Below are 12,771 nucleotides of genomic sequence, written 5' to 3'. Positions count from 1 at the left end.
CAGTAAGGCGACTTGCCAACTTGCTCACTGGTTTTATCCTTGGTATCTTGAGTGCAATATAGAACTGTCACTATATTATTGAAGATCAGCAGTGGAACAAAACCCATAAAATGTAAAACACCATATATGTACAAGTGAAGACACACATTGTGCTTGTGAGCATGATTCCTTCCACTCTTTTGAGCTCTAACCCACTCACTCACCGAGAGATTCAATACAACTGTGCCTGCGAGTGGCTTGAAAGAAAGGAAAGTTGTAAATCCATGTGTGCGTGGTATTAATGTGCATCACGCCATGATGTTCACGCTTACAGGTTCCCAGGTCACAACACACAGACCGCAGCGCACAGGCCACGCCGCCACTAAGAGACGAGCAGATCACGACTTTAATTGGAAACGATCCCTTTTAATTGTACGCTGCTTTTTTGTATCCTTCAGTTTTTTCAATCACTCTGGCGCCCGCTTTCCTTCCACTCTCCAACTCTCCCACTCTCCCCTCTCCTGCATTTCCTTGAAGGTTTTGAGCAGTTCCAAGGCAATTAGCCTTGCCCTTAGAAATCTGCGGAAGCAAATTACTACGATTCGAATTACATTTGACAAGGGGGATCTCGGTATCATCCTGTGCTCTATTTCAACTTACTAGTCTTTTGCCCGTCCAAAGACGGGTGTATTGCAGTAAATCTGAAACTTCCAAGCGGAAATCAGACCGTGACGTGATATATTCATCGCATCAATGTGCGTGCATTTTGTAAGGGCGCGGTGACACAGACTTGTTTCATTTTAAGGTTATAATCCCTTGTTCATCACGACGTCCTTTTTACTTTGATGTCTCAACAGCGTTACGGAGACCGCGTGACGTGAGGGTTCTGCCTTTGTAGTGAGGGTTGTAAGTTGACGCTGAGGAGACGGGAGGAGGCGCCTCGGCCCCCCATGTGGAGTGACGTCACCCGCTAATTATTATTAATGGGGGGGGGGTCGATGTGGAGGACGTCACCTGCTCATGATTATTAATTAGGGGGCTGGTCGACGTGGAGTGACGTCACGAGCGTTGCACACAGACATTCTTGGCTCATTATAGTCGGTAATAATGGGGGGGGGGGGGTGTCCATTTCGAGGACGTCACCTGCATATGATTATTAATGAGGCGGGGGGGGGGAGTACTCCATATTGAGTGACGTCACCCGCCCATGATTATTAATGAGGAGGGGTGTGGGGGTGTCCATTTGGAGGATGTCACCTGCTCATGAATATTAATGATGGGAGCTGGTCAGTGTGGAGTGACGTCACGAGCGTTATGGACAGACATTCCTAGGTGATTATAGTCGGTATACCGTACATATAGCAGTCAATGTTGCGATGCTAATGAGTCCGTCTCATTAGCATCGCGATGGCGCTGGTGAGCTGTGGCCCCGTGTTGCCATGAACGTGCCGCTCGGCGCGGTTACACGTCTTTATTTAGCGCAAGAGACTCGTGCGGTGATGTGCACCGTGCGATCGTGTCGTCCCATCGGTTGGCACGGGCGGCTTCAGGGGCTGCGCCGAAAAACCCGCTCTTCATTTCCCCCGCACCCCTGAGTCGACATTGAACCCCGCTGCGTGCAACGTATATTCCAGTGTTATTATTTCCTCCCCGTGCCTTTGAAGTTTAACGATCCGCGATAACGCACACGCAAAGGGGAGAGAAGCGAAGGGGTAGGAATGGTTTCATGCCGAAGGCAGATGGCGATTCCGCAGATTTCTAGTGACCCTGGCAATTAGCCCAATCCCAGCACGTGCTGACAGGACGAGAGCCCGCCGTGCCACCGGCCGCCCTAATTGGGGTGGGTGTCTCGCCTTTGTGCTCTGCCCCTTTTGGATGAGGCCACCCGTTAAATGAGCAGCGGGGCGAGGAATCTTAATTGTGCGACTCTCGGAGGGGGCCCGGAATAAGACGCACCGCGCCCCGCCACCCAGGCACCGTGGGGGGGTGGGGGGGCGGCCATCCACTCTCTTGAGTGCGGGGGGGGGGGGTGCCCACGACTTCTCGTGATCGCTTTGTGCCGGCGCTCGCTTTTGTCCGTTTTTGAAGAGCGCATTGCGAAAAGGGCCCCCGCGCGTGCGCTCGCTTCGCACGCAGGGTTTACGCAAGTCGCGCTGCGCGCCCCCCCCCTCACTCCCCCACGCCACCCCCCCTCCTGCTCGTTTGATCGCGTTGTGATTGACGGTGGAGCTCCGTGCCGTTTTGTCCGACGTTTTAACAAGAGGGGACAGGGGAGGGGGCGGATGAAGTGCGCCGCCCTGCAATGCGCCCGCAGTCTCGCCGAGCTTTTGTCGGGCTGCCGCACTCCAGAGGCTCGCTCTGCGCATTCCCCTGAACTTTAACCCTAATGAACTCGCCGCTGCCCGGTGCCTGCCCCCACGCCCTATCCCTTTCGGCGCGCTACCCTGTTCATCGCTTACTCGTTCTCTACGTTTTAGGGAACCTCTTCCCCCCGCCCTGATCTCGCTTTCGGCGTCGCGTCCTCCCACGCGTCCCCCACCCACCCCCCCAACCGGCCCTCGCCGCCACCATCCCTTCCTCCTCACCCGACTAAGTGCCGCCACCCCCCTTCCGCCGTCGCCGCGGCCGTCCCTCTGCGCGTCGCCAGGCGTGCTGAGCGGCGGGCGGCTGGGCGCCGCGGAGCTGCTGCACGAGCACCTGCGTCGGGGCCGCGCCGGCGCCGCCGTGGGCCTGCTAGCCAGCCTCAGCTGGGACTCGCACGGGCCCGAGTGCCTCGCAGGCCTCACCGCCGTCGCGGACCGCCTCCTACGGCAGCCGCTCACCCCCGACACGGAAGGTGGGCGGCGCCTACGGCGCGATGGGTTCGCACGTCGTCGCGCTCCCCCGTGCTCACGTCGCAAACGCTTTTCACCGTTTGGTGTATCACACACGCAAGGGCGTTCACTCACCTTTTGTACTTTGACTCACCAGTTGATCAAGATAACATTTCATTTGAGCAAAATAATATCATTTAATGCCAGTCAATCATGTTTTTCACTGTCAAATCATGACGATTTCAGAGTGGCCCTGCACCTGGGATGTTTGCACAATTTCGAACATTTCCGGCCAATGCAGCGGTTAACGCGCTGTGCTATGAACCTGGCAACCTTGATTTCGATTCCCGCTCACGGCCAACACCAATGACAATTATCTGAACCGGTCCTGAGCCTCCTCTAGGTCGAGCCAGCCTGAAATGAGTACCTGGTGCGGTGTATAAACATCCCCTCGTGTGCCGTGTCAGCCTTCATAGCTGCTACTCGCTAACAGCGCTTGCCCCGACAGTCTGTTTGGACAATACGCGAGATCTTTGTCTTTGTTCCGTGTCAGCCCTGCTGGAGTCGGCGCTCGGCACGTTCTACGCCCCACGGCGCGCTGTGGCCGACTCGACGGTGCTGGCGTACCGTGACGCGCTCTGCCACTACGCACGCCGCTTCTTCCACCACCTGCTCAGGTGACGACGCCTTCCGGTGAAGTTCGCCACCGCACCATTCGCCACGGGGACGGGGAAGCCTCGCGATGGAGCTCCCCCGTCACCCGCGAGTCACCGAGTCGCAGTTACGGAACGAGCGGCGCTTACGGATCAACGGCGATTGTGTGCCGAGCGATTTGCGAGTGACCGGCCGTGTGTCTGCTGCAGGTACCAGCAGTTTGAGAAGGCCTTCCTGCTCGCCATTGACATCGGCGCGCGGGACCTGTTCATGGTGAGGGTGGCGCGAGGAGGCTGGGCGGCTCAACGGGGGGGGTGGGGGCGGCGGGGTGTCCATTTGGGGGGCACCGAGCCGGCGTTGCCGGGACGATGCCGCCGGGTTCATTTCTCATGTTCCGTCTTGAATGTAAAATAATTCTCACGTGCGATGAGTTTGCCGATTTCAACCTGGGGCATCAGTGGAGCCATGAAAAATAACGCTCAAATCCTTGTTCGTGGTTTGTAATGGTAATAACATCGAGATGTCAAGCCTGCTCAGCACAGGCTTGAAATCCGATAGTTAAAAGTAGCCAGCGACAGATAGCACTGCTTGCAGTAGAGCAGATACAAACTCACGCATTTAAAAAAAATTCAGCAACGTCACACGAATGTGGAAAAAGGGACGGAAAGGAGTTCCATAGTCGGGGAGCACAAAGGAGGAGATCTGTTCCATCCTGCAACTTGTTCGTTGAGTCCAGGATATTCATCTCAATCTCCTCCGCAAGTCGTGAGCTCTCACTAAGGTTGGGTAGAATCGCACGTTCCGGCGACACGTTGGGAAAGCACGTCAGTGCGTCCCACTTACATGGGGTCACGCTGCTGACTTTCTGGATTTCTAGTGGGCTTCCCTGACTTCTAACCCTCAACCCCAAATGCGCGCCGTCCACTTAACAGTGGACGTTAAAGGTGCCGTGACGTCGGTTACAGGACCGGGCCGTTGTCTGCCGGCGGCATGGTCCAAATGTCAAACATTTCCTGCAAATTATTATATTGAAATGTACATGAATCATCGCTTGCTACTGCGAAAAACGTGAGGCTTCCCTGAGTAAACACGTATCCTGCACCGTATTCCTTACCCCAACCCGAAGCATTAACCCGTAACCCTGTAGGCCCGACCGCCTCCCCTCCGTCCCTGCAGTCCGATGCGTTAACCCGGTCGCTTGCGCCGCCCCGTCCCCCAGGACATCCACTTTGCAGCGGCGGCGCGGGGCGAGCTCGCGCTGGCGGCGGTGGCGAGGAGGAAGGCGGACGAGGTGGACGCAGACAGCATCACTGCCGGCGTCGGTTAGTCCACCCGCACGACCGCCCCCACGCACCTCCCCGCGCCGCACCTGCTAGCGCCATGCAGCCAAGGTGCAGGATCGCCCACGTAGCTCGTTCTGTGCCTGACACGCGGACAACGAACAAATTGTGATGTCACGACGATGTCATGGAGTGCTTCATTTGGGGCGGCATTATAAAAAAGTGGAAATTCGATTTGAGCCTTTCAGGCAGCTTATAAAACAGCACATGTTTGTAAATAACAGCTTCGATTCAAGGTTATAGATACTGCTTCCATAAACAGGGTTTACATAAAAATTATGGATATTCATACCGTCAATCCATGATTTACGGACCTTGTGCATATCTGAGTAGAGGACCGGAGTAGAGTACTTGAGTGCCATGCGGGCCTAAGTCAGAGGTTCCCAGCCAGCGGCGGTCTCGGCATCGACCACCACTGGCTGGATGCGAGTGAAGGTCCTGCCCCTTACTCTGTGGACCAGAGGTGACTTGAAGGGATTTCAGAGGTAACTCTGTGATATCTGCTTCAGTGGGCCATTCTGTAACACTGCTCTGTGAGATCAAATAGATACTTCATCACATGATGCCGATCGCACAACTGTAGAAATTTTACAAAAATGTTCATTAAAATCAGGTGAATATAATCATCAAATATCCCCCGTACTAACGTGCTCGCTGGTCTGCTGCCACAGAGACTGTGGACCTGCTGGACAGGGCGGTGTGTGACGAGACGGGCCGCGCACTGCCAGCGCCACCGAGCGGCCGCGTGGAGCTTCCCGGGCTGACCAGGGCGGTTGCCGCGGAGAGGAGCCGGACGGGGCCTCGCCACTACGACACGGGCGGCAGCCTGCGCGGCGGCGGCGGCTCCGGCAAACACGGCCTGGAGCCGGCGGAGCCCAGCGCGAGGTGGGGAAGGAGACGGGGAATGGCGCCGCGTCGCAGTCGCCACGCTGGCGGACGGCATGGTTTCGGTTATCGCTTAGCCGGAAATGTCTGTCGCCCCCGCTCGTGCCCAGGCCCGTGGGGCGGAAGCTGGGGGCCGAGCTGTCGTGCGAGCCGTGCCTGCAGGCGTACGCCGCCGCTCTGCTGGAGGACCCCGCCGCGTGGGCACGTGCAGGTACGACCGCTCGCGGCCACGCTGTTGCTGCACGGTTTCTGGACCCCTGCCACTCCTCCTGCGATCCGCCTTCTCGCCATCGACACTTTTCCTTCGTCGTGTGCCAATGAAGCCGCTACACACTTCATGCGCCCTGGTGATTGGCAATTGCGGAAAGCTGTAGCGTGGGGGGGCGCGAGGACTGGACTTGAAGGAGTCCGACGTGGAAGAGACACGCGGTTACGAGAGACTTGCAGGGAATGTAAAGACACAGATGACCAGGGACACACGGGAACAAGTTTCATGCAGTTAAGGCTGCATGTTGTGAGTGATCGAAGGCCGTGCACAGACATAGTTCCAACACTAGCACACACTGGCCTACTCTTTCAAACATGTCATAGGCTCTTTAAAGTCTGCTTTACCACTGACGGGCGACAGGCTTTGGTGTCGCCACAAGGCGTTACCGGTATTTGAACTGTCAAACCGTTGCAATCTACCATTTCGGTGGCGAATGCACACACCACTAGGCTACACAGCCACCATAAACAGAACATCATACACAACAAACACCGCTACAAGTGTAATCCCGGGAGATTAAAACAAATTGGATAACAAATCTGTCCATTATTTTCTGTGTGTGAGCTCGTGTTTATATGTGTTCCTTGTTTGGCTAAATCCCTCATTCCCCCCGTGGATACGAGAGAGGAGAGTAACTCGTAATCTTCCTCCCGCAGGAGCGGCTGGCGTGGACGGGCAGGAGTTGGGATCGGAGGTGAGCGTGGTGAGCAAGCGCAGGGAGCGTGCCCCGGCTCGCGCGGGGCGTGCGGTCGCGCCTGCAGACGTGCGGGCCCGCGCGTCTGCAGCGGGATTACGCCGTCACACGTCGTCACTAATGTAGACTCTAATAGCCCGTTTCGTGGCACATCCAATTATGTGGGCGCGCTAACTTACTGTAATTAATAGTGCCAGCGTGATAAATTCTGCACATTTTAAGTGCGAAAGTGTCTCACCTGGAGTAGTTTAATGGCAGAGACAGTCCCGTCGGTAATAGTCAGCCAGGAGCTTAAATGCTCGTTAAAGTCGTCATTTTTGCGCTCCCCATTATTTTTAGTTCCTCCGATTGCTCGCTTGACGTCGTCGCTTGCGTTGTTAAGCGGGGCCGCGGAGGGCCGAGGGGGCAAGATACCCGGCGGTTGTTTTGCACGTCACGTTGTAACATTGCAATGTTTTTAAAAGGAGCATTGACGTAAGCTTCTGTATAAGTTTTAAGATCTCATTTCATCAACATTTTATCTGCCCCATGCGTTGACCCACCGTTTTGATCGCTGGTAATGTATTTGAGGATTTAAAATGTGGAAATAAAACGGTTGACATTCATGTTTTTTTAAACAAGAGGAAAATAAAAAAAAATGGACCAAGTAAACCCGTAGCTGGGAGCGACATTGATTTCCCTGGGGAGGGACCGGCGTGGGCAGGGATTAACACGCCGCCTTCTGTGTCCCCACGCCGCGCAACAGGGAGGCCACGCCATGGGGACCCTGCAGGTGGTGCACCTGGGCCTCGTCTGAGCCACGCCTGGGCCTTGTCTGAGCAACGTCTGGGCCCCTCCGGGCCTAGACCCGAGTCAGACGCGGAACAAAACCCGGAGCAGGCCCGGACCAATATCCGAACGAGACCTACGCACAGACACCAGGCTGGACCAATGCTGGACCCAGTCGTCCTGAAACAAAATGTTTCAGGACTCGGATAGAGATCTACGTTTGGCTTTGGACTCGAACCCAAGGTGGACTTGTTTTCCAGAACTCGGCATGTCTACAAGCGCTCGTCTGCACAGCGCCATGACACGTGCACCACAACACTGCAGCACCGCGCCACGTGGAGGCTGTGTCTTGTCGGGCATCATCGGCCTTTTACTGCAATGTGTACGTTAACATTCTCAGAGCGTGCCAGTACCCCACACACAAACACACACCCTCCTCTGTAGTCACAAATCTGTGCACGAAGAGTGGATTACATTCCACGTGTGAGAAACGATTTACATTTGTCTCTAAGAACATGGGATGGGGTTTCATGGCTTCAGCCCGGCTGAGGAAAGCAGACACGATCGGGCCTAGGGTTTAGCAAATAAATGTAAAAATATAACGGGCGGAGTTGTGTGTGGCATTACAATGACACAAAGCGCAAAAGTTTCCAGCATCGGTCCACCTCTAACGGGCTCGCTGGGTCCGGCGAGACTGCAAGATTAGCGGTGGGCATTCGTCTTGCAGACAGACAGAGTGAGCTCGTGGAGAGGAGCAGAAAGGTAAGAGCAAGGATGAGCAAGGAGAAGCAGAGATGAGCAAGGAGAAGCAAGCTGGAACATAAATACATGGCGAGGAGCAAACGGGCTGGAATGGGCTGAGGAGCAGAAGTGAAAATAGATGGGCATGGATGATCTGGGGAGGAACGGGAATGAGCGGGGAACCAGGGAGGAGCAGGGGGAGCAGAGAGGCAGAAGGAAAGACAGGGAGTGATCTCATTCCGGGGGAACCGGAAGGTAGAGAAACGAGGAGCAGGGAGGAGAGAGCCCTGTTGTGCAATATTTGAGAAATCAAAGTATTTTTTTACTCCATTTTTGTAAGCCTCATTTCGTATTATTTTATACGTGCACGTGTACATTTCAAGCTGAGCTGTCATTGCAACGTTGTACTGTATTGTAATTGTCAGGGATTCTAGTTCTCATTGTAGTCATGTGTTTTTTTTGTGTGTCTCACCTTGGTGTTGTGTGTGTTTATCCGTCCTCATTCGGCCCGAGAAGCGTGGGCTCACGTGCGCTCGCGAGCACGCGCGGGATTGCGTCTCGCTGTCCGTTATGCACGGACGAATCACAAAACCAGGCCTCCCCGTGGCTCACGCAAAGTCCTTATTTACACATGCAGTTTTTACCACGTGCACTGGCCCAGTGTTTAATGCACTGCGCGCAGGATACTCGGCCACGAGTCCATCTAAAACATCACCCTCCGGTTTGTTCGCCAAAAAAAGTGAGCATCGCATCTGTTCAGCCGATGTGGAAGTACGGCCAACGAGCGCGGGACTCGGGGCCGCCTGGCCACGGCGCCGTGCGCGTCGCCTCGTGCGTGCAGCGAGCGGGGCTCAACGAACGACGCGTGTCAACCACCCGGAGCAGAATGAAGCCGGTCCGGACAGAATATCTGAAACGCCTTCTTCGCCCTGGCTGACCCAAACGCACTTGTCGCTCTGTGTATGAATTTATATGTGGATTTATGTGGCGTGTGTACCCGTGTGTGACTCTTGTGTCCGTGTGGGTGGCTTTGCGGTAAATACCGTTTTTGTCAACAAGTGCAATCCACTTCATTTTTTTCTTCTCAACTGCAGCGCCGTCAGTGTGACTTCCATTTGTGTCCAAGAGAGAGCCCAGTGAGACTAAGTCTCCTTCCCGCTGCGCGTGGCGCAGTTTGGCGTAATCGTGAGCAGACATTGCAGTTGCGCCCTCCCCGCAACCGGCGCTCGTGCTCACAAACAACTCCGGTGACCTGTGCACGCTCGTCATTGAATTCTGGCCAAACGCCGCACCAGAAGTGAATCGGATTTCAATATGACCTGGGCATGCACCTATGTTGACTCGGCCTAAAAGGGGGGTAGCTAGCAGAGTGTGAGAAAACGAATGGCCACATCGACATTTTGCTGGCATCACCACCCCACCCGAGGGCCGTATCCAGATGTGATAGGCGCTCGCTAACAACCTTCGCGACGGCCGTCTGTCAGGCTCAGCGGGTGCTGATTATACGTGTGTTGCTGTGGGTGTGTTGAGATGTTCTTGCGTCGAGAATGTACATTGGGCTTGCTGTTGAAGATATACACAAACAGAATAAAGGTCGCGTTGTGACTTACGAGTGGCTGTTGGCGTGTCGTTCCGTTCGTGCAGAGCCAACCTCCCTCCCCGTGTTCATTACCTCCACTCGCTGTCAGCCAGATGGGAGCCCAGGCATTGTTTTGTTTGCAAGGGCTCTCTGGGAAACCGCGTTATGATTATTAATGGCAAGTGTTGGTACCGTTCCACGGAGCGAAGGAGGGAGCGTGCCAGAGAGGACCGCCCATTGAGGAGATGGAGCGATGAGATTAGTTCATGTGCAGGAATCGAGTGAGTGTTGCATCGCGTGACCGCGAGGGATGGCGACGGCTTAGGGAGGCCTTCGTCCAGCAGTGGATAGACCATGGCTGATGATCACCGTCAACTCTTGGACATACTCCGTGTTGCTTCTTCACGATACGCCCACTCGTGATCCGATTCGTCGATTATTTTTGATAACATTGTGAATGCAGCATGTCTATTGAATACATGCATGAGTAAGTTAGGTTAAGCAATTAAAGTTTACGAATGTTCTTGCAAGATTCGATCCACGTATCATGAGTTTAACAATCGTGATGACTGAATTGTATTGTTACACCCATACTTGGTGGGACATTTTTCAAACATGTCATGCATGATCCTCATCGAGAAGTGAATACACGCTGCAGTATTAATCAGGGCGGCCGCTCGATTCAAACCGTGGACCTCTGCAACAATCTGCGAGCCCGCCAGCGCCGGGCCACGTGACTGCCAAAGCATGGCACGTGCCCCACCAGCAGCGGCTTGACGCAAGGGGCTGCGCCGTGGACAATGTTCGTCCCATCAACGATCGCGGGGCCCTCTGCCCGCGGGCAGTGTGGGATAGTGCAACTCCAGCACCGGCACGGCGAGGGTGACCGCCAATGTCGATGGGCGCCACCCGTTGCTCAAGAGCGGCGTGCGCGGTGGAGGCGCGGCCCGGGGCTGGCGTGGTGCCTGGTGCGGGATTGGCACCTCGGCTCCTCGTGTCACGACCACGCGTCTGAGCCCCCCCCACCCCGGCTTCTTGGCACGACTCCTTTAAGCCATCAGCCAGCCGCGCGTCGCCACAAGTGGCAGCCTGCCCCTGCAGGGGATGTGGGCAAGAGGCTGGTGGCTTGCCAGGGGGTTTATAAACGTGCTCATTAAATGGAACGAAATATATTTTTATCTGGATGCCTGCGCGCGTGCGTTTGTGGAAGTGCAGGGGAGGGGCACACAAGTTTGGTGTCACTTTAAACAAAGAGAACTGGATTCCAGCCGAGCGTGTCCTACGCAGAGCGTTGCAGTGGCAATGGGCAATCGTCGTCGTCTTCCCATCTAGTCTTTCTACCAGACACCTTTAAAGCATCACACCCCAACATACTAGTAGTCAATCCGTATCGGGTGAAATTCAACCCCAGGCGGGCGTGTAACAATATAATGTTGTGTAGATGAACTCTCTCTCCTCTCTCTCTCTCTTCCTTTGTTCACGGCCCCGTGTCAGTCCACTGCTGGGTGGCGGCCTCTTAGTTTGACCATACTTCACCACGCCGGTAACTTCCACACGAGTTCGATTCCCTCTCACGGCCAACACCAGTGACCATTATCTGAACCCCAGTTCCATAGTGCGGTGTGTAGTAAAAGCGAGTTCCATAGTGCGGTGTGCAGAGGTGTGGACTCGAGTCATGTGACTTGGACTCGAGTCAGACTCGAGTCATGAATTTGATGACTTGCGACTCGACTTGGACTTGCATAACAATGACTTTGTCCCACCTATGAGATGTGGACTCGAGTCATGTGACTTGGACTCGAGTCAGACTCGAGTCATGAATTTGATGACTTGCGACTCGACTTGGACTTGCATAACAATGACTTTGTCCCACCTCTGGCGGTGTGTAGTAAAAGTGAGTACATGGTGCGGTGTGTAGTAAAAGTGAGTTCCATTGTGCGGTGTGTAGTAAAAGTGAGTACATGGTGCGGTGTGTAGTAAAAGTGAACACCGGGGGAGACCACCACCCTCGCCTCGCGTGTGCCGTGGCGGCCTTCACAGGGCGCTCGCTCACGGCGCTTGCCCCAGAGAGTCTCTCTGCTCGAGGCTAAACGGGGGATGGATCGTTGCCTGCCCGCGCTCCTGCCAGGTGGCACGGCGCCTGGGGCCAGCTCCGCCAGCATCGCGGCGTCGTCTCGGCGGCGTTCGTTGCTTCCAGCGAAGGGGGTCGTCTCCTCTCCTCTTCTGGATCGAGCCGCGCTCTCCAAAGTCGCCGCTTGTTTGTCCCAGAGCCCCTCTTTGTAGCCACACACTGGGGACTGAGCAGTCTCATTCAGCAGGCAAATCCCCGCGCGAGCCACGCAGCTCTGGTTCAGACGGCGGCCTGGGGCCACACGCGAAGTCTCGTCGCAGCGGGCTTGGGTAGATACCGTAGTCGTCGTCGTGGGAATGTATCGTGGCAGATAACTGATCCTGAAACGCGTGGTGTTTGCGAAGGGGGTAAAAAACACAACGGAGGAACCCGGAGAACAATCCACTCGACCCCCACGAGGGAGAGACACGGGAGATAGACAACAAAGCGTCGTCAAGGTCTGGGGGATCGAACCCGGCGGAGACTTGGGAAGCCATCCAGCAGTGGATTGACCAGGCCGGTGACCAACACGGTGGAGACTGCCCGGCGTCGCGATGGGAATCACAAGTTCGACACGGAGGCAGATTCTCTCTCGCGCGCGTGGTGGTGGTGTTGTTGGTGGTGGTGGTGTTGTTGGTGGTTACTCGGTGGGGGTGGTGGTCGTGGTGGTGGTTACTCGGTGGTGGTTACCCGGCAAGGCCGTTTGAGAGCGCGTGGCGCACACAGCACTTTCACTGTCACGAGTCGCAAGCGCTCCCCTTATCGAGTGCCACACGTGCACATCACAGCACAGCACGCGTGTCGCTTTGTAAGCGACGTGTGCTGCGTCTGATGATGATGTAGATATTTCACGCGCTTTGAGACGCGCCAATATCAGTCAGTTTCATGTTCACGATAATGATGCCGATAGATGAAAGATGATGGTTAAACGATTGCGTCG

The 12,771-nt window shown here is 55.3% G+C and overlaps 1 protein-coding gene across 5 annotated transcripts in view; it reads left to right on the top strand.

Annotated features, from left to right (window-relative positions):
* Nucleotides 1–9,751, top strand: part of WDPCP (WD repeat containing planar cell polarity effector) — a 35,435-nt gene extending 25,684 nt beyond the window's left edge. For 3 of the 5 annotated variants that reach the window (XM_078858710.1, XM_078858711.1, XM_078858713.1), the window contains 8 exons: nt 2,627–2,815; nt 3,346–3,469; nt 3,656–3,719; nt 4,666–4,768; nt 5,458–5,671; nt 5,749–5,882; nt 6,596–6,642; nt 7,379–9,751. In XM_078858710.1, the coding sequence (XP_078714836.1) occupies nt 2,627–2,815; nt 3,346–3,469; nt 3,656–3,719; nt 4,666–4,768; nt 5,458–5,671; nt 5,749–5,882; nt 6,596–6,642; nt 7,379–7,429 (926 nt within the window). In that variant the 3' untranslated portion in view covers nt 7,430–9,751. The remainder of the gene's footprint in view (nt 1–2,626; nt 2,816–3,345; nt 3,470–3,655; nt 3,720–4,665; nt 4,769–5,457; nt 5,672–5,748; nt 5,883–6,595; nt 6,643–7,378) is intronic. The other 2 variants (XM_078858714.1, XM_078858715.1) reach the window with 2 other exon arrangements.
* The last annotated feature ends 3,020 nt before the right edge of the window (nt 9,752–12,771 follow it).

This window comes from Lampetra fluviatilis, chromosome 7 (assembly GCF_964198595.1).
Source record: "Lampetra fluviatilis chromosome 7, kcLamFluv1.1, whole genome shotgun sequence".
NCBI classification, from domain to species: domain Eukaryota; kingdom Metazoa; phylum Chordata; class Hyperoartia; order Petromyzontiformes; family Petromyzontidae; genus Lampetra; species Lampetra fluviatilis.
The sequence above is the reverse complement of the archived record's forward strand: the minus strand, read 5'-3'. Positions and strand labels throughout refer to the sequence as shown.